The 23,396-nt window shown below is 31.7% G+C and overlaps 1 protein-coding gene across 1 annotated transcript in view; it reads right to left on the reverse strand.

The window, feature by feature from the left end:
• Window positions 1-22,923, reverse strand: part of LOC145333191 (uncharacterized) — an 80,412-nt gene extending 57,489 nt beyond the window's left edge. Inside the window, exon 1 of the mRNA XM_080178340.1 lies at window positions 22,688-22,923. Within this exon, the coding sequence (XP_080034466.1) occupies window positions 22,688-22,702 (15 nt within the window). The 5' untranslated portion in view covers window positions 22,703-22,923. The remainder of the gene's footprint in view (window positions 1-22,687) is intronic.
• Window positions 22,924-23,396: the final 473 nt, after the last annotated feature.

A 23,396-nucleotide genomic window follows, 5' to 3' on the forward strand; every position in this document is an offset into this window, starting at 1 on the left:
CGCCACAATCTAATTCTTTTAAAACAGAGTTTTCTTAAATTTTCTATATTATGAACGTATATTTTTTTGTTTATTAAATCAAGATTAAATACTTCAATGTAATTCAAATATCTACTTGTATTGAAAAACTTTATTCATTCCATAAACAAATAGAATAAAGGTCTTTTCGCTTTGGTCAATGAGAGTTTAATGAGAATTATTGGAGCACTATGAGTTTTAAACATTTATTCGTTGGAAAACTTGAACTCATTTATAGACATTTATTTCCTATATAGATCTGACACAGATCTTGAAGCAATAAAGCAGGCTGTTTTGTAAATGTTAAAAATTGGAAGAATCTATAAAATGAAAGTTATCGCAAATATACTTAGTAAATGAAAAAATATTTAAATTGATGATGAAATATTGAAAATATTTTGAGATTATGTTCTGTGTGAATATTTCGCACACCTTGACTTGATATAAAAAGATTGCATAAAATAGTTAGGTTCGTGGATGGATTTGTGTATTGGTACAGCAAAAATAAAAAAATAGTATGATGGAGTTTGTTATATGGCGGAGGGAGTGGAGGATTATCTCCTAAATTTTTTGAAGGTTGTTATTTTTATTGGTTTTTAGGTGAATTACCCTCCTAAACTGTTTTGGGGTAAGTTTGTTGATAGGGAGACGGGAGCATTTTCCCCATTTAACCCCCCCCCCCCTAATTAGACGTATATACATTAACCCTTATTAGCAAATATATGATTAGTAGTAGATTGTAAAGCATTGACAAGGTGATAAAATAGATACCATCCCAGTAGATAATAATCTTTTGATTTACCTAACTATAAAATTACATCCTAGTCCTGACATTAATGATTGGGAGCTCTTAAAAATTGCAATCTGCCTTTTTTGCACCAAAAATACCTAAACATTTTTGGCACAATATTTAACTTTTACTATAATCCAGTGAAAGTGGGCAATTATTTCCACACAAAAGAGATTCAATTTTTCAAATGTTAACTTGTAGAAAAGTTGTAGGCTTTTTTTTTCATGTGCCATGCTCTTTTTGAGTAAAACTTAACTTTGAGCACTCAAGGAATTTATAACCCAATCAGTATACAATAAGTACCCAAAATGCGTATGCTAACGAATGAGTGAGCGATGAGCGTGTTAATGAAACTTTATGTACCAGTATAATTTACCAGAGTGAGAAGGGACAATGGCATGTTTATTACACTATTCACCAAAGTTTTATGTTAACGTTTTCTTATTCGCTTGCTTGCCAACTTTGGAACTTTAGTGAATTTTGATAGGTTGGCTTATTAAATTAAGTCTTCAAACTATTAATCTTTCACTACAGTAATTCTGTGTATCATCATTTGGGATGTACATTAATTGATCGGCCATTAGCTTATCCCATCCCCTCCACTTCTGACAAAAGTGTATTGTGTTTATACATGGATTGTAATGTAATAAGTCAAAATACTATCCTGACGACAAATTCCTTTTTATGCATATTGATCACTCATAACCCACCCACTTGGGAATTACAGAGAGAGGGAGGGTAATTCCCTCACCCTTATGTCAATTTTGCCCCAGGGGCTCATTAGGATTAGAGGATTTTATTTTGGTTCCAGGACAAACATAAGTGTCCCAAACGCAGGAGTGTTAAAATATTAATTTAATTAAGTATTTCTATACAGTTTAGGTTAGGTTAAGATATAAATGTACAAACAGGCATTAAAAAAAACCTAAAAGATGGTCTAAAATAGGTTTGGTTAGGTTAAGTGTCCCATCTGCGTTTGGAACTCCTGCGTTTTTCCTAGGACCGTTTATATTTAGCGATTTAAATCAGGGATTTTAAGGAATAAGATAATGGATATTAAATTGATGTACAATGTACATCCCAAAAGGCTGAGAAAAATATTACCACACCGCTGGCTGTCCGTCTGTCCCTTAAGATCTCGGTAACCACTAAACCGAGCGGATTCTACTCTTCAGAGAATATACCTACTGGTCCTGTGGTGGTTCTAGGCTATTTTCTTGGGAGGTGGGACAACCCCAACCCCCCCAAAAATAAAAAAAAAACCCATATTTTTTTTGATAATGCAGAAGACACCAACTTTTTGGTGCGGTACCATATGTATACATTTTTTAAATTACCTCCTGGAGCAAAGCTCATAGAGGCTAGGGGCGAAGCCGCTAGTAGATTATATAAGAGATATGTTTAGGGGTGGGGAAGTCGGTTTCACACTTGAAAAAGTAAATAATACTTTCCAATTTTTTTGCACACTTTTGAAAAAAATATTTCAACAATATTAACCTTTTACCACCTTTCTGCACCTCAAACAAGGATAATTTCTTCAGATAGTAGCAAAGTTTAAACAAAATAAAACATATCTTTTTGGAATTTTTATGCACGTTTAGCCTGTGTGTAAATAAATGCTAAACATAAATATGGAGATTTTAGTCTTGAAAATATTTAAAAATCATCTTATTAAACACCATTAGAATAGTTATTTAAAGCATCGTATTATAGACAGCTGTCTGCAGCTATTAAAATAAACATGAAAAAAGATTAAAACCAGTTAGCCCAGGCTAACATGACTAGTATTAATAATGAAATTTTTACCTATGTTCGTGGAAAATTGTCTGTAATACGCGATGCTATAAAGGATTTTTTTCAGGATGGCTTCGAAACCGATTACCTAGACCCGATTTTAGCCATACTTTAGCCATTAGGATGTCAAGTTTTTAAAAAAGTAATTGTGTTTTGATTGACCTATTTTATTAATTGCTTCAAAATAATTGTATTATGTTTTTCGTATACACTTTTTACGGCTAGTTTAAGATTAAAACAATAGCTTAAATTAAGTTTAATTTCAATAGTCTATAAAACGATTATAGTCTGTAAACTAAAGCTAAATGTTTTATATTTGTTGGTTCTGTTTTATGTTAAGTAGCGAAGCTATTCTACATTTCTTTTTGACTTTTTTGTTAATTAGGTAAAGAGTTTACTTAAATGCGACCCGCAGCAGACGATTCGCATAACACAAACGATCCGCTCGTCGTTTGAATGTTAATAAGTTCGAATCTTAACCCAATCAACTAAAGACATTCAAAGTAACTACTAGTGCTATGTCATTGATAGTAATATGAGGGGGAATGTCTAAGCCTTAAATAGGCGCAACTTATTACCATGTACAGTAAGGACTTCAAGACAAAGAAAATGATTTTCTCGTATTCATTCGAATCCGTTGGATAGGAACCGGTTCCCATCCATACGAAAAAACTATGTCTAGCATCGAATTATGTCCAGCTTTCTACGAATATAAAAATGTACAATTATAAGATTAAAACCAGTTTTTTTAGCTCGGGGCTAAAAAAACTAGTTTTAATCTTATAATTGTACATTCTATATCCACGGAAAGCCGTTTATAATACGATGCGAGAAATAACTATGTTTTCTGCAATAGTTGGGTTTTAGTGCCATAAAAAAATCTTTCATATTGTTTTGCATGTTATATCATTAAAGTGAAATAATAGAGAGAAAAGGGTTAGATAAATGAATGTCCCAACTCGTTGATTTCAGCTAATTTCGTCGGAAATATTAACACAGCCAATTTGCTACAAAAGAGCAGAAAGCAATTTTCTAGCAGACGAAAAAGGTACCAAAAACTGGATTATATACCTATACATGTACATTTATTGTTGTATTCAAAAGCCTCTTTGAACGTTATTGTGCTTGTTTTCTTATTTGCGTATTTTTATTATAATTATGTGTAAGTTTTTAAGCATTGTTGTTTCTTGTATAAAGCAAAGCAACTCTATAATTTCAAAGCGTATTGCTAAGGAGCACGTGCATAGAAAAAGTCTTTTCGCTCATTAACGTACGCTACGAGATAATTTTGAATTATGTTCCTGAACAAAGCATTTATATACGTTACTCTCAGCCGTTTGGCTGTTTGCGGCATTTAAAGTTCGTACTTTTTATTTTTATTTTGTTTTTTGGGGGGAATAGGTGTGGGGGTGGATTTTTGATTCGAACAATATTTTAATAATAATGTTTTTAACTTTTTTTACATTTAGAATCTTCTGTCCGTAACGTATAGGTCTAGGCACGTTAAATTGTCCTATAGATTATAAACTTAGCTCAAAGTCAAAATGATTCCTGTTTTTTTTGTTCGCATGTCTGAACGCCTGATTTTTTAAGATTCTTTTTTGTGGATGTTGTCATCCTTGTTAAAAGTTGGTTCATGGTCTTGAACATTTTTCTACATCTCTCTTGTATTGTTCTACTTTACACAATCATTTCAGTAGTGAGAATCACAAACGAAGATAAGTGTCCCTAATGGTATTTTCTTATGTCAGGCTTATGTAAGCTTTTAGTTAAGTATACCTTTGGAGTTTCTTAGTTATTGTTAAGTATTCCTAAATGTAGTAATGTCAAGTAAGACTTAGGAAAGGTTTAAGGTATCTTATAAAGTTTACTAGGGGTTCCTATTTTGTTCTTAGTTACATTAAGCTATGTCAAGAAAAAGCAGGTTTGATGATATACGAGTACCTTTTGGGTTATGTCTTAAAACAGCCAATTGTTTTTCTAACTAAAATTTTTAAAAAATATTCCTATCTTTTTAAAGTTTTTGAGCACGGTTCCTTGTAAATTCCGCCACATACATCCTATCTGTGTTATAAATAATAGCAAGTAACCAAAGATATTTTTGATTTTTCTAATCATAAAGAATGGTTACTTAAAAATATTTTTATAGGGTGATTTTTTTAATAGAAAATATGGTAAATTAACCTCCCCCAATATATATAAAAAACACAAATCATATTCAAATATTGGAAATGGGCAGGTGTGCTAAACATTTGCAAATTATTTTTTTTCGTTAAAATGAATGAACAACAAAATAGATGTAATTATTTGATTCTACATTTAAAGAGCTATAATTCAAATTTTATTACAATGAGTACACTTTTTGTTATTTATAATGTTTCTTTTTTTCTATTTATGTAGACGAAAAAAAATTTACTCTAATTCAGACTTATCTTTCATATTTTTTAATTTTATTTTTTAATTATTTAATTAGGGTTACATAAAATTACTTAGGTATACTTAACATATAAAAGGTATCTTATCTAGTTAAGTCAGGTAGAAAGCAAGTACAAATTCTCATTCAATCCAGGGAGGGAGGGGTCATTGGGCTTTCTAAAATATTACATTAGTCCCCAAATTTGTATTATAACGTTTTCTTATTCAATAGCTTAATAACTTTTGGGACTTTTTTTCGAAATTTAATTGGTATGTTCATTAATCTTAATATCCAGCCGTTTCAACCACTAATTGTACAGGACAAGGACGTCCAAGCTTTTTTTATATGGGGGGGGGGGGGAGATCAAAATTCAAAAATTTTGCCTAGGCATCCCAAAATTCAATTTGGGCGGGGTATCAATTTATCTACTATTGTCTTATCCCTTTAGATCCCTGATTTCATCTACATTTAACTGATTGATATATTCATTTGTGTTCCTTCATATGCGCTAAAATCCGTATACTAAAGTAGCAGGATGTTTGTTTGTCTGTGTGTCTGTACCAAAGGATCTCCCTAAACGCTGAACCGATCGGGTTCTCCTTAATATGTAGATTCTCATGGTTTCTGGGAAGGTTTATGACTATTTTGGGAGAGGGTACAACCAACCTCCCAAGAGAAATGACAAAAAATCAAAATATTTAAAATATATGGGAGACTTTATTGTAACATAAAGAGAATTATCGTAAAATAAAGAAGTAATGTAGAGACTTTAACAAATAAAAACATCTAAAGTGCCACTAGAGGCCTCTAGGGGGCGTAGCCGCTATTTTAGAAATAAAGTAAAAGTGAAGGTAAATACAATGGTCATAAAAATAGAGATATAATCAAGGATGTTTAAAATATCTTGCTAGCTTCTGGAATGAATAGGTTTCTTTTCATGGAAGCTTCTTATATGCCATTAGTTATATTTAAAAAAAGGAAACTTATTCTTGCTTTTAAAAACTTTTAAAGATACTAAAAACTGTTTTCATGCGTAGTTCTTAGTCCAGTCCTACACACACAGACAGACATACACCATATCTTTTGGCTACCCCTCTAAAGATATTAGATTTATATGAATTGCTTCAAAATGTTTTGTACATGATGATTTTTAAAAGCGAGGCTTTTCTATAATTAGGGTCGGTCCGTCCAAGATAGATAGCTTTTATTCGTTAATTTAGGCATGTTAGAATTGTCCTATTGATTTCAAACTTTGCATGATGATTCCTGTAGTAGTTAGGTACGATTTAGAAAGCATAGCAACTCTATAATCATCACCAGAATGTCCGTACGTCCATTTTAAACATGTTGATTTTTCTACTTTTTTAACAACAATTTTTTATGTGATCTAATTATCCCTTTGATCTGCTTTTTGGTATATTGATTTCTGGGACAACAAAGAACTATATTGTAAGCAAAGCAACTCTATCAAGTCCTTAAAATGTAAGTATGTCCATAAACATTATTCTGTATCAAGCAGTTTTTCAACAAATTTACTTACAATTTTGATTCGACTCGTATACATTTATATTCTGATTATTCAGTTCTGACACTATACAAGTGTTAATGTTTGTGATTTTTTAAAATTTCTTTATTGGTATAAGCTGGTAATAAATAGCCCATTGTCCCCTCTTTCTCAATTAAAATAAAACATGTGATGTTTTATTAGCAATTTTCTTAGCACAGTAAAAAATGTTTTCAGTGTTCTCTTTTCCCTAAATCAACACTTCATAATAGATAGGCGAAGCATTGCCGTAAAAAAATGTAATCAAAAATAAGTCATTTAAAGCTGTCATTCAAGATTTGAAGAAATAAAGGAACACCAATAAAGAAATTATCAAGTAAGAATTATTAAAAGGTATAATCTAGATACATACTCCCAAATTCAGCCAATAGGGGAGGATCAATCTACCATATTTTGGTTAGAAAGTAAACAAAATTTGTTTAGAAAGAGCAATTATCCTTTGATATCATTCGCAAAATGAATCATCTATAAATAGTCTTTCATGGGATAAGCCTTTGCTTTGGTTAATCATATGGTTAAAAAATTTCTTCTCTCGCATGATTTAAAGCATATGACATACCATATATAAGAAGTCATCTTCAAATAGTTAACTTTCTTGGGATAAAGTTACCTCTTTGGATATTCCTTAATAAGTTTCACAACTTATTGGGCCCGATTTACCATCTAGATCTTCTATATCTATTGGTTCATTATACTATACTTTTGTACTTAATCTTGGTAGAATATTTTTTTAAAGGTTATTATTTAAAACAACTAACTGTTCTTTTAGCTTAAAAATTAAAAAAAAAGTATTATAGCCTTCATTAGTTTTTGAGAAGTCTCACAGACACACATCCTGTATTTGTTATACATGATAGCTACAACCCCTCTAATATTTAAAGATGTTAGATTTTTAAGTTAGGTTAAAAAACGTTTTTTAAAAGCGAAGCTTTTCTATAATTAGGGTCGGTCCGTCTGTAGGTCGGTAGGTCTGTAGGGCGGTACGTCCATTTGAAACATGTCAATTTTTAACTTTTTTGACAACAAATTTTGTATATTAAAATTATCCGATACTTCTGATTTTTTGAAAACTGATTTCTTATGCAACAAGGTAAAATGTTATAAGTAAAGCATCTCTATAAACAAGTCCCAAAAATGTTAGTATGTCCTTAAACAGTATCATCTATTTATGCAGTTTTGCAACAAATTTACTTACAATATTTTTTGTACTGATGTATTAATATTCTGCTAATTAAGTTCTGACAATCTACAAGTGTTAAAGTTCGTTTGTCCTTCCATTTCAGAGCTTTGCTTTTATGGATGTTGTCATCCTTGTTATATAGTGATTTCTTACCATGTTATAGGCACCATGTGAAATATAGGTAAAACACATGACACATAATCAAATATTAGAAATAAGCAAGTGTTGAACCTATGTACTTTTTTGTTAAAATGAATGAACATCTATATAGATGTTAAAATTAAAATCTACAAAGAGTCACATATTATCCAATTTGATATGTTTATTACAAAGAGTAGCTTTTATTTCAATAAGATTTTGCCTTATAATTTTTTTCTATTGTAGTAAAATTAAAAATAATCCACACAAAGTCCACATCAAATTGTCTGCATATGAAAGAATTTTAATTCTTATTATTTTTAAAATTAATTAAGGTAACCTTTATTTTTCATAAGTAAGGCCTGGAGAAGTGGATCAAAAGGGTTGATATATGAGTTAGGGGCATTGAAAAGGGGGAGGGGATTAGACTAGCTTTACATAAAGAGTTAGGTATAGCTAAAGGTTACTTAATTGGAAAGAAAGCAGGTAGAGGAGAGAAGAAAGGGGAAGGGGGGGGGGGTTGATAAGGGTTACTTAGGAAACTTATGTAAGGTTTTTAGTAAAACTTTAAGGTAGGCTTACATTAAAAGTTAGGGACACCTAAATAAATTAAGGTATTCTTAAATGTATGAGAAAGCAGGTAATTTTTCTTTCTTCTCTAACTTGTTTTAAAACACCTTTGACAACCAATGAATAGATATTTAAGATCTAGATGGTCTATCTGGCATCAAATTCTGTTATACATATAAAGCGGTTCCTATAAGACAAACCCCTTTGTTAATTTTTCAACTTTTTTATTTCATGGGTGGGTGATCTCCAACACCACCTTAAATTTTTTTTTAAATACTTTCATTTTATATATATTGGGGGTTGAGTACCCTCCCAAACCCCCTTAAATTAAAAAAAAATTAACTTCCATTTTCAATTTTTAAATTTTTTTTCTTTTATTTTTGAATTTTTTTGGGGGTGAGGTGACCTCTCACACCCCCGTAAAAATATTTTATCTGAAATTCTTTTATCTTCCATTTTAAAATTTTTCTTCCATGAAATGGGGTGACTTCCCACACCCCCCGGTACAAATATTTTTTTCTTCCACTTTTAATTTTTCTGGGGATGGGGTGACCCTCTTAAAAAATGTTTTGTCTTCAATTTCAAATTTATTTTTTTTTGGAAAAGGGGTGACCTTCCACACTCACTAAAAAGATTTTTCTTGTCAAATTTTTTTTCTTCAATTTTCAATTTTTGGGGGTTGGGGTGACCTTGCACAACACCCTACAAATTATTTTTTTAAATTCTGTTTCTTTCATTTCAAAAAAGGAGTTTTAAAAAAATTTCTGGATACCTGGAGCGGGACGGCCAAGCTTTTTTTGTGGTGGGGGGGGGGAGAAATTTTTTTTAAGGGGGGATAAAATGGCGTGCGAAGCGTGCTGCAGTTTTATTTAACCTCCTTAAAATTTTTACCCTGGGGGTAAAATTTGCTTTGGGGGGTATTTACCCCAACTGAAATCTGTTTGCAGGGGTAAATTTTGTTTACCCCCCCCCCCAAATTTACTCCTGGGGTAAATTGATTTGGGGGGTAATTTAAATTTTATCAAATATTTAGTATTAAAAATGTGCGGGAAGCGGGGCAAAAATTTTTTTGTTAGAGATTTTTATTTTGGGGGGGTTATTTATCCCTCCTCAAATTGTTTGGGGGGGTAATCCCAACTTCACCCCCCCCCCCCCTTGGACGTCTATGCTTGGAGGATCAGTACCTTCAGAATCATACATGGAACCTGAAATTGACTTGTATGCCTATATTTCTTACCAGCGGCTACGCCCCTAGAGGCCTCTAGGGGCACTTGAGGAGTGGGAGTCAAATTTGATAACCCAATTTCTTATTTTAGATTTTATAAGAAAAAGTAAAAAAAAATTTTGTGGGGTAGAAATTTTTTTTTTTTTAGGGGGGGGGGCGTGCTGGTTGCCCCACATCATCATTTTTAATTTTAGTTAAAAAATTAAAAAAAAAAAAAAAATTGGGGGGGGGGGGTATTTTTCATTTTTGGGGGCGTTGGGGGTGTCCCAGCCCCCAAGAAAATAGTTATAAACCTTCCCGGGACTTATGAGAAGCTACCTTGTTAAGGAGAACCCAATCGGTTCAGCGGTTAGCGAGATCCTTTGGTACAGACACACAGACAGACACACAAACATCCTGTTACTTTAGTATAAGGATGAGGATGTACTACTACAGGTTTGGGGGGATGTTTTATGGGGTTCAGGAACCCCTCCCCCAAATAAAATAAAATGGAGGGGATGAAAAATATATCTCCCAAAAAGTTGTATTTTGTCCCAAGTTTTTTTTTATGTTTTTTTGGTGATCCCCCCCCTTAAGTAAAAAAGGACGTAAAAACAAAGGTTGTTGAATAAAAGTGTGGAGGAAGCAAAAATTGACTCTCACTCACTTAAAGTCAGAAATTCATTATCAAACAGGGGACTTGCACAATTTTTTTTAGCCCTCTAGCTTTAATAGGAGCTGAGATAATGGGGGGGGGGGGCATTGAACTACTGATAAAGGTGCGGCACGGGGCCCAACTGTTAAGGGTTAAGTCTCACAAATTATGGATCCCGATTGACCATCTAGTTCTATTATATCTATTGGTTAATTATACTGTAGTACGGCTGTACTTCCTTATTATTTTTTTGGTTATTTTTCAAAGCAGCAAATCGTTCTTTTAGCTTGAATTAAAAAAAATATTATGGCCTTAATTAGTTTCAAATGAAGTTTCTATTCAATTCCCATGCACACACAGACATACATCCTATATTTGTTATACATAATTGCGGCTACTTCTCTAAACTTTAAAGATGTAAGATTTATAAAGAAAGATTTTAAATTTTTTTTTGTACAGAGTGATTTCTTTGCTTGGTATACAGGCACTACATGAAATATAGATAAATCACATGACTCATAATCAAATATTTGAAATGGAAAAAGTGCTGAATCTTTGATCCTTTTTTGTTAAATTGAATTAACAACTATGGCGATGTGAAAATTAAATTCTACAAAGAGTTATATTTAAAACTTATTACAAAGAGTATGCTTTTAGTTCTATATGATTCTATAAGATTTTTTTCTATTGTATTAAAGTTTAATTTAATCCACAAAATTTTTTGTTAAAAAAATATATCAAATTGTTAAGCTAAGAAACAATTTTATTCATTATTTTTTTTAATAAATTAACGACACCCTTAGGTAACCCTAGGTGGAGAATTATATGAAAAGGGAGGATTTATAAGGCTGGGGCATCATAAAGGGAGAGGGGTTTATGATAGGTATTCCTAAATCTTTTACTTAAAAGATAGGAAGAGTTTTTATTAATCAGCTAAAAAATCTCTAAAGTAGTAAAAACAAGATTAAGATTAAGGGAAAAAATGTAGAAAACTTAAAATAGAATATACAGCCTCATTCATGATAATTTTTAACGCCTCTAAGTCTAATGAAACTTTGCTAATGAAAATTTTCTTATATAACCCCAATTGAAAGAACACTAAGGGACGGGGGGAGGAGGGGAATGGTGAGTGTTATGGCGGCTATTTATTGGGGGGGAATCGTTTGAAAAGGGTAGATGTGGGGGGTACCTTGCATTGATATGATAGGTTTATGTAAGGTTAAAGTATTCCTATCAAAATCTTTACCTAAGCTTGACATTACTAAATTTAAGGGTAGACTATCTCCCCTAAACTAAAGTAAGGCTAAAGATACCCTTATTTTTAAGGGGTCCCTAATAAACCGTTTGTGATTAGCTTTAGTGTGAGCAATCACTTACACATTATATCACATTTACAAATGGTTTAATAATAGAAAAAATTTAATCAAACAAAGATGACAACATATATAAGTAGCGAAGCACAAAACTAAATCACGGAGGGACAAATTAAGTTATATAGCAAATGTTTAGTGTTTATAAAAAAAAAGTTTCAGAGAGAGAGAGAGAGAGAGTGAGCGAATTTGTGGTTATTAAACAATTTAAAATGATAAAAACTTTCTATAAATAAATTGCAGCAAGATCAACAGACTGACGGACAAAAAGATTTATTTACTGTACTCTGTATGGTAAGGGGTGTCAAATAATTTTGATCTCCAAGTGGGGAAATTTTGTTTACCATAATTGGGAATGTACATAATTTTATCATTCATTGTCTTATCCCTTGAAATCTCTGGTAAAGAAAAGAACGCAACGCACCAACAAGTAAAAATAAATAGCATAAGATTCAGTTAAAAATGTAAAATTAATTTTGAGTAATAAAAAAGACAATAAATAGTTAAGGTTCATGACAGAAACACATTTCTTTACCTTATTTTTAGAATATGCAATATTTGTTCTTTAAGAGTTATACTCCCTAACTAACAATCCCACCAATACTAAGAACAAATAATTGTAAGTAAAGTGTGGAACACCAAAGAGAGAAAGGGGACAATGGGCTGTTTATTACACTAGTACCAAAAGTTTTATAATAACGTTTTCTTATTTGTTGGCCTAACAATTTTGAGGACATTAGAAAATTTTTATGGGTTTGTTCATTAAGTTGAGTGTTCAAACGTTTCAATTATTAATTTTAATCTACAGAAGGGGTAATTTTATTAATCATCATTGGGGTTACTGGAGGGACACTAGACTTTTATCTTTTAACCAATTTATCTTATTAGTTGGCTCAAAAACTTAAGATACTTTTATTAAATGATAATCATTTTTTTAAAACCAGGAGTGTACAAAATTTTTAACCAATTATTTAATTCTAAAAAATGGTTAGTTTTGTGTATCATAATTAGGATTATGTAAATTTATAGTCCATCGTATTAAAAGACCTAACGTTTTAGCCGTTTTAGGATCTAAATGAACACATGACACTTTAGTACCTACAGGAATCTTCACTAAAAATTAAGTCAACAAAATAATGTACTTTTTAAATTGGGGAGAATAAATTGCTTTGATAAAAGTTTGTTATGAACGTCGTCATCCTTGTTTTTGGCACACAGGAGTTTAGCAAGAATTACTATACTTAGACTTTACTATCATAATAATTAGCGGCTAAACCTCTAGAGGCCTCTAGGGGCACCTACAGGAAGAGGAGGGGGAGGGTAGGGGGGTAAGTCGCCTTCACTTTCCATTCTAATTTATAAAGAATTTTTAAAAATTCCCTTAAATACTCAGACATACAGATACACAAAGACTGACATTATGTTAATTTTATTATATTAAAGTTGAAAAGTAGAATCTTATTTCCACAAATTAGTAAAGTTCATAAAATTAAATTCTTATTTAGGAGTGCCGCCATAGTTTAGAGGTTAAAATAATAATATATATCCAGAGTTTTTACAATACAGGTAAAAATAAAATTAGCAATACCGAAACAAGGACTATTATATCCAGAAGGAGAAATGCTGTTTTAATTAAAAAGGTAACGAAATTTTTTTAACATTTGCAATAAACTTAAATATTAGATTATACAGAATATGGAAAGAAAACGAAGTAGCGGGTTTCAAAGTAGCTTTTGATTATTTTAGGTTAGGTAATTGTTAAGGATTATCCCGCAGGTTAGAGCCCCCCCCCCCGCAGAGGCTCGAATAGGAGAAAGGCTACGGCTACTATAAAAATGCGACGAAACCCGCAACTTCATAGGCAACAAGGTATCATAAACACTTAATGAGGTTTCAACTTCCAAAAATCTACAACCCTTAAATTTCTTCTCCTTAATACATATCAGCCACTATTTATTTCACTATTATTCAAATTTGGTGATTTTATGGAAACGTAAATAATATTTTGGTGAATTTGTTAATAGCTGTAAAAATTAGTCTTTCGAAATATAATAACTTTAACCAACTGTTTTGCATTTGATAATTTGTCTAAAATAGTATTCTAGATTTTTTTTGATAATTTACATATTACAAGCAGCTTCGCCCCTAGCCACTAGGGGCTATGCCCCAGGAGGAAATTTAAAAAAAAAATATGTACGTGCCTATCGTGGGAATCATTACATCTTCTATGACCTACCCAGCTGAAAAAATTGCGAATGGGTCGCCAATTTCGCGAATAAATAACGAATTCGTAAAACATATGCAAAAAAATTAAAAAATGGGAGGGGGGGGATTTTTTTTTTCGGGGGGGGGGGTGTACCAACCCTCAAGAAAAAATCCCAAAACAACCACAGGACCAGTAGGTATATTCCCTAAATCGGTTCAGTGGTTACCGAAATCTTAAGGAATAGACGGACGGACAGACAGACGGACATCATTCTACTTTATATTATAGATTATTTTTGGTGGGATTCTTTATGCTCGCATAGGCACTTTAGGGGAAACCGCCATAAAATTATTTATCTTTTTTGTCTTTGTGTATAATAGCATTTTTTTATGCAAGAAAAAGACAAAAATTTCTTTAAAATGGCCTTTTCATGATTGTAGACATCTTATATTTATTATTCTTGAATTATTGCTGTAATTGTCATTTGGAAAATCAATTTTTAGTTTGATTTATGTCATGGTAAACCACTACAATTAAAAAAGAATGAAAAAAATTTGAAAATGCATACAGTTTTGTACAGATGCAATAAATTAGGATCCTAAACGTCAAAGGAAATAGGTGTTTGCATGGATTTTAAAACGTAAAATTTTTATGAACATAAGACAAATTTTATTGTTTTGCTACATAAAACAAGTATACAGACAAAATTACTTACAGAGCAAATGTTTGGTGTAGAAAAATTTGAATATTAAAAAAAAAATCACGAATCCTTTTTACATAAGAAAAGTATTTGTTCATTATAGCATGACTGTCAGACCGACAGACCAAGTAAATTATATTCTGGATGCTCATTCATGGACATAGGAATCTATTCACAAAATCTGCTAGTCTATCTAGAACAGCCGAGAAAGTCATGTTGATAACAGACGGATTATTGAATTATTGAGTAGTATCCGCTATATCCGCTGGATTTGAACCAGTTCTCAGCCATAAAAATCATTTAAAGCATTGTATAACAGACAATTTTAAATATCAAATAAAAATTGGTTTAAATCTTACAATTTTTCATTTTAATATTCGCGGAAAGCTATTTATAGTATGATGCGATAAATAACTATTTCAAATTTTGCCATTTTGATTGCTATAATTGTGATTATTTCATTGTTTTCCGAAGTTACCAACATTGAAAAATCAAACTCTAACATAAAGGAAACCCTAAATTTGCAGCAGTCTAATTTGTAAACTTTTACAACTTGTAAAATAACTCAATAGATAGAAAGATAGATAATGAGATGTATCGATAAGTAGATTGAGAGAAAAATAGAAAGAACGATAGAAAGACAGTAACAAAGTCAAGAGAATACCATTATATTGATAACATGTCAGAATTGGATAAGAAATAAAGTAGCCTAAAACCATCCTGTGACCTATACAAAGCTGATAGACAGATAAAAAGACAAACAAACCAATCAAATTGATTGCAGACAGACCGACAAACAGACAGTAATGATCTGATAATCTATAAATCAAAAACAAATAAAACTATTATCAATTCAAAAACAATCAAATGTAAAGAAATGAATATTACTTTCCCATAAAATGTCTATAGAGCACGAACCCCTCCCCCCTTTTATCTTAAAAATAAATTGAAAGTAAGGGGGGGGGGAGGTCCAATTCTAAATCCTGTTTGGTTACCCAATATACTAACCTGGATTAATAAACAATCAAACGAAAAAACTTAACTCCTCTATCACTTATTTTCAATTTTGTTTCAAAATAAAGGGGGGTTGGTTCCGTTCTTAACAAGGCACAATAAAGGAAAATGCAAAATGGGTAAATTTTGAGCGCATCATCGTATACAAATTATATAATGGTCGGGAAATCAAATTTTTTGAAATAACGTTGTATTTTTTTATATGCGCAATTTATTATATTGATATGCATAATCAGGGGCTGCTATGCGGCCAATTAATTCCATTTGAAATTGCCGAAAATTAAATATTTTGTTGGAGTAAAACTTTTTTTTGGAAGTGGGCAAGAGGGGGGAGAAAACAGGGAAGAGGGTTGAGGGGAAATTTTCACTTAGAATTGTTTGTCAGAATCACATTCCCTTTTCCCTGTGCATAATAAAGAAGATATCTGAAAGGGATAAGACAATGAACGATAAATTTATATACATCCCGATTGTTAAAACAAGATTACCCTTTGTGAATCGGTTAAATTGTTTTGACATTATAGTTTTGAAGTAATTAATCAAAACTCAATAAAAGAACCCAACAAATAAGAAAAGTGGCTATAAAACTTTGAGTACCAGTGCAACTAAAAGCACAATAATCTCTCTCTTCCTGATTATATAGCTAACAAACATTAACTCATCAAGAAGTTTTATTTCTCTTCAACTAATGGAAGAAAATATTGAAATAGCATGCTGTACTAGTAATAAAATAATGGATAATATTAAAGAAAGTATTTTTTAAACTGAAATTTTACTTTGCCTCTAGAGGCCTCTAGTGGCACTTTAAATGTTTTTGGTTTTATTTCAAATATCTAACTTGAGAAATAATTGTCTATGTTGCATTCAAGTCTCTACAAAAAGCGTGAATATGTTGAAATTTTGATTTTTTTGTGATTTCTCTTGGGAGGGTGGTGGTGCCATCCCTTCCTGGGTCCTATGAGAAGCTACCCTGCAAAGAAGAACCTGATCGGGCAGCGATTAGCGAGATTCTTCGGTACAGACAAACAAACAAACAGACATCCTGTTACTTTATTATAAGGATTCTGATAGGGCTATCCCTTTACATGTTAGAGTGCGCTTTTAAAATTTAATGATCTTAATAGACAAACTTTTGTCTAATATGTTAATATTACCATCTATAATTGAGGCAAATTCGTATTAAATTATCAAATTATTTAATCAATCTTGATTTTCATATCATTATTGTTCATTTTATTGTTTTTTTTCTGACAAGGATTTTAAGGGATAAGAAAATGAACAATACAATTTATATACATTTCCAGTGATAATAAGCAAAAGTTACCCTTTCTTTAATCTAAAACTATTGTTTGACATTTTCTGATACTGCTTGTTTACAACCTTCCAATCAAAATTAAATAAAAGTCTCTAATGTTTAGAGTAACCAAATAAGATTGCATGACTAAAAAACTTTGGGTACCAGCGTAATTTAGTCCCTGATTTTATGCCAATCCACTAGAGAGTATAGGAAATTTTCGGAAGAACGTGTCCTACCTTTAGTGAATTTTTTTACCCATTTGTGACGAGCTCCCAAAGTTCAAAGTTTTGATTCAACGGGGTTCAACAAAATAGATTTTTTCAATAATTACTCTACAGAATTAAAAAAAGTAAGGTGTCAAATGAAATATTTTACTATTTTTGTTCATTGTGGCAATTTTCTTCTTTTTTTGTTGCGTTTTAGTACCTTAAAACCAGCTTATTTGTTTTCAAAACTTAAATTACTTCAAAAATAAGAGATCTACAAAATAAACGATTGCATATCTAAATTCTATGGATCATTTTACATCTAATACTTACTAGAAAACAGCAATTAAAAAGAAATCACACAAGGTAGGACATTTTTTTTTCAAAATATGAATAATAATATTTAGATTATTTTAAAGTTTATTTTCATATCCCTGTATCCTTGGACATAGACTAATCTCTTAATCAATTGCATGGAGGGAGGGGACATTGGACTAGTACCCAGAGTCTTATAATAAATATTTTCTTATTCGTTAGCTGAACAACCTTGGAGAATTTGATTTGATTTTAATTTGGTTTGTTCATTTAGTTGAGTATCCAAACGTTGAAACTATTAATTGCAATCCTAATAAGGGTTAACTGTATGTATCATCATTAGGAATGTACATAAAGTCCATTGCAATATCCCTGTACAATAAGTTATATCTTATTGATATTTAGATTGGAATACTGACCTTTAATTCTTTCAATACTTCTCAGGAATCTGAGGGATAAGACAATGGAGGCTAAAAATTGATGTACCTCCCCTTTTATGTCAAACAAAGTTGCCCTGAAGATTATTGAATAAAAGTTTGGATACTGCTAGTTTGAACCAATCAATCAAAGTTATGAGAAAAGACAATGAATAAAAATTGATGTACATTGTAACTCCCTATGATGTTGAACAAAATTACCCTGTAGAAAAGACAACTGATAGAACCACATTCAGACACACATTCTATTACTATATTAAAAGGATTTTAGGAGATGTTTAAAAAATATACGGTTTTTGTGCAAGCTGACAAATCTTAGATATATTGTGTTTCTATAATGGGGTCTTTGATTGATAAGGGTACAGATTTTTAACCCAATTTATTCTTTACTTGCGGCTTCGCCCCTATCCTCTAGGAGCTTTTAGGGGCACTTAAGGTAGGAGGGAGAAAAGTCGATCTCATCCCATTTTAAGTTTGAGTTTCAAAAGAGTAAAAAAATATTTTTTTGGGTGGAGGGGGTGAAGACACCCTCCCCAAAAATAGTTTAAAACATTCCCAGGACCTGTAAAAAGCTTCACTGTAAAGGAGAACAATATCGGTTCAGCGGTTAGCGAGATCTTTCGGGACAGACAAAAAAACGCTTACTACTTTATATAATAGGATTATACACAAAACTATATAACTTCGCTTTCTATAGATGCCATCATTCTTGTTATATTGATATGCTGGTCATTATATTTTGAGGTTTATCTGATATTGTAAACAGCAAAGACCATATACTTCCATAACACTGAAGTATTTAACAAGAAGAGAATTAATAATCGAAGTTATGTAGAACACATTTCAAGTGATACATTAGTATCAGTTTGTCTGTAGGTAAACTCTAATTATTGGATATCCTTTTTATTTTGCTATTTTGGAATATTGTCTGTTTTATAGAAATACTAAGATTATTGATAAAAACCATCTTCCTTCAATGTTTGATATCATTTATCAAAATTCTAGATGTTGAGTACATTGTTTTAATGGCGAAGCTTTTTCTATTATATGTGTCAGTTCGTCAAATAGAATAATTCAAAATAAGACACTGCAGAATGATTCATTTGACGATTAGGAAACAAATTATATGAAAGTATACGTAAATTTAAACCTAATTGTTTTGTTAGTTTTTCATAATTACAGACTGGCCAGTCAATTTTGAAAATAAAAAACGTACATAACGTACACAAAAAAAATACGTTACGTACATAAAAAAAGTAAAAAAACGTACAAAAACGTACATTCCTAATAAAAATAAGTTAAATAATTTCCTAGTTACCTATTATCAATACATTTAAGTCTACTAGCAGCTACCTGTAAAGGATAACCATAGCGAACTGACAGACACAAGATATCCTCTTACTCTATTTAAAAGAACTAGCGTCTACGCTCCTAAAGGCCTCTAGGGGCACTTGAGGAGGGGAGAGTTGAATTCAATAAAAAAACATGGATGACAACATACATAAGTAGCGAAGCTCAAAAGTTATTTATAGACATCTGGAAAAAAATTAACTTAAAATCAATGAGCAATTAAAATTCATTTTTGGGGGGAGGAGATAGTTTTTTTTCTAAAGTCAATTTCTCTTGGGAGGGTGGATGGTGACACTCTTCCCCAAAATAGTTATAAAACTTCCAAAAACCTATGAGAAGCTATCCTGTTAAGGAGAACCATATCGGTTCCGTGGTTAGCAAGATTCTTTGGTACAAACAAACAGACATCCTGTTATTATGTACAAAGTATATCCTATTATAAGGACCAGCGACTACGCCCTTAGAGGCCTCTAGAGGAACTTGATTAGGGGGGGGGGGGGAGTTGAATTAAAAACCCATTTTTTTTATTTAAAAATAAAAAGTAAAAAACAAGGATGACAACATCCTTAAGTAGCGAAGCTCAAAAGTTATGAATGGAAATCTGGGAACTATATAAACCATAGAGTAGTGTCATAAAAAATAAGCATTTAACTTATTTAAATAAATCACAAAACCTTTTAAAAATATATAATAACGTGAAAATCTAGAAATAAATTCAGCCCCTCAACCAATAAGCAAATCTCAATGAAATTTAGTGGAAGTATTAAGAATGAAAACTAATACAATCCCTGAATATTACAACAGTCTATCAGGAATATGAGTAGAGAAAATCACAAAAACCTATACATCTAGGATTCGATCTAGCACTGCAACAAATAGACAAACCTTAAAGAAACTTTTTGAAAATATGTAGAATGTGAATTTATTTATTCCCTGAAAATTTCAGCCGTCTATCTTGAATAGAAGTCGAGAAAACCATGAAAAAAAGAAAATCTAGGAATAGATCTTCTAGCACCCCAACCAAAAGGCAAATCTCAATGAAAATATGTAGAATGTGAACTTATTCAATCAAAAAACAGGAGCCGAGAAAATCACGTTTCTCCGATAGCATAACGGACTGACAAAGTGATTATAGATTAGCTTCGCTAATAAATTTTTTAGTGAGGGAGGGGGGAGTAGACCACTCCCATTTCTGATTTCAATTTTAAAAAGAAAGAGAAAATAGGGGAAGGGTGGTGATTTTTTTTCTAAGAGTAATTTCTCTTGGGAGGGTGGTTGTACCCTCTCCCAGGACCTATAAGAAGCTACCCTGTAAAGGAGAACCATATCGGTTTAGCGGTTAAGGAAAACCTTCGGTACAAATAAACTGACAGAGAGACATACATCCTGTTATTACGTACTAAGTATATTCTATTAAATAAAGTAGTAAGTTTTTTGTCTGATGCTTAAGATTTTCATAACTACTTCATACAGTTACCGAGATGGTTTTAGGCTATTTTTCTACCATTTTGAATACAGGTTCTCGAAGGGATATGGAAAGACAGAGAAAATAGCCTACAACCTCACAATGATCATGTCGGTTCAGCAGTTAGCGAGATTCTTCGTTACAGAAAAAAAGGATTTATAGGATAAATATATAATAGGATATAGGGTTATTTTGTCTATTGCTAAAGATCTCAGAAAATACTAGTCTTTGATACAAAGTAAATCAGTGCCTGTCTGTCTAAAGCTTAAGATCTTGGTAACCACTGAACAGATTGGGTTCTAATCATCAGGAAATATATCTACTGGTCCTGTGGTAGTTTTAGGCTATTTTCTTAGAGTGTGGGGAAACCAACCCTCCAAAAAAAATCAACCACCCCTCAATTTATTTTTATAAACTAATGCAAATCAGCGGGGTGGGGGAACCCCCACCGCACCCTGGGGCGAAGTCTAAATGAAAAAAATAATCACAATCTTTTTTTTATATTTTTTTTGGACAAATTTCCAACAAACGATTCTATAAAAGAGGGGACGAAGCCTCTAATCCTAGTAGAAAGTAAAAAGCTTTAAGTGTCCCTCCCCCCAAAAAAAAAAGGAAAAAACCATCACAGGACTATTAGGTATATTCCATGAAGAGTAGAGCCCAATAGGTTCAGTGGTTACTGAGATATTAAGCTTCTGATATACAGACGGACAAGCAGACGGACAGACATCATTCTACTTTGTATTATAGATAATATACTATTTTTGTAATACTTTTTGTACAAAAACAAATAAATATACAAATACTTTTATACTTATATTTGATTCTTATTATTTAAAAACTGAAGATACCAAAAAATAAGACTTCTTAATCCTAAACTGAGCACCATATGATATCTCGAAAAATTTAAACAAGTATATAAAGAATTTGAAAAAAATTATTGTAAAATCTATTAAAGGGGTAGTTGCATGAAATGCATTTAAACTTTAATTTAGTCAACTGCATATCTCTTTCTGTTCAATAGTTTAAACTAAATCTATAGGACATATATTTCAAATCCATAAATTTAAACTGTAAGTTTTAATAACATATATGCATAATTTACCTACATATTTTTGTTCTATGAAAATTTAAGATAATATTGAATTAATTTAATATAATACACCTATAGTTTTTGTTAAAATTTTCGTACAAAACATACAAATTACTTTTCTGCTAATATTTGATTCTTATTAATAAGATAATTTTGAATTAATTTAATATAATACACCTATAGTTTTTGTTAAAATTTTCGTACAAAACATACAAATTACTTTTCTGCTAATATTTGATTCTTATTATTTAAAAAAAAATGTAAAACGTACAAAAATACAAATTTCAAAATACGTTACGTACACATATCAAAATAACGTCCAGAACGTACACAGATTCGATGCGTAACGTACAAAACGTACACTCTGGCCAGTCTGTAATTATTTGGTTTATCTTTGCTTTATCGATTTTGTCATCCTTGTTACATTAGGTTGTACCAAAACTTATTTCCTCAATTTTTTTGAATACTGATTCCTAGAACTATTAAATACAATGTTTTAAGTGAAGCATCCATGAGCATAATCAAGTCTATATTATAAGCATGCTATATTTAAATTATTTAAGATTGTACACACGTTCGTATGTCTGAACGTCTAATTTGTTGAGCTGGGCTTTTATGGATACTGTCATCTTTGTTTCCTCTTGGTTTTATGGGTTCCAGGACAAACGCAGGAGTAACAAACGTCGGAGTGGACAAACGCAGGATTGTAAGAATATTAAGTTTATTAAATATTTCTATACAGGTTAGGTAAAGATATGAATATATGTACAAATAAGCCAAGAGCATGGTTAGGGCATTTAAAAAAAACCTATAAGATGGTTTAAAATAGGTAGGGTGTCCACCGTCCACTCCAACGTTTGTCACTCCTCCTGTGCTTGTCCTAGGACCATCCAATGAAATCTTACCTTCCAAATGATCATTTTTACTGTCAAAACAGCAGGTTAGGTAGAAAACGCCTTTTTTCGGCGGTAGCGGCGGCTTTTTAAACGGCAGCTACACTGTATCCCGTGTACTCTGCAACGTCTAGCCGTTGTTTTATATTACAATTTTGGTGCTAACACAGTTTTATCACAGTTTTGTAAAAACTTTTCGTGATCAACATATGAACTCACTCAAAAGCATAAAAAACGGCGTTTTTCACACCGCTACTTCGTAACTACTGAAGTTCGTTGTTTATTTTTTTTCCGTTTGCGCATCTGTATTTGCGCTTTTTTGAACAATATAAGTGCTTACTAGGTGGGAAGTGGGGGGGGGGGGGAGGGGAGCCCGGGGGGCGTATTATGAGCGTATTTTTATGTTTTCACAATCAAGTAAAAAAGTTCTGCTGAAAGTTTTTCTTCAAATTCTAATGTCTGATCTAGTTTGCATATGTCTTGTAAAATCTTGAAAAGTGCAAAATACTTGGTATGGAACGGGGACAGGTTTTGCGCTATTTTTCTTGCAAGGGATTCAATCATATTGAGACATAATTTTGCAATTCTTCTTCTTTCATTATTGCTATTTTTTAGAAACTTTTTCTATAGTCTCTTTCCCCATGGAGAGGAAAGAAGTGTAACTCTCCCATCCTTAATTTCCAATAAAAAAAGAAAATTAACGAGCCATAACTCTTCTGTG

Source organism: Acartia tonsa, chromosome 12 (assembly GCF_053477335.1).
Source record: "Acartia tonsa isolate MP-2025a chromosome 12, ASM5347733v1, whole genome shotgun sequence".
NCBI lineage: Eukaryota > Metazoa > Arthropoda > Copepoda > Calanoida > Acartiidae > Acartia > Acartia tonsa.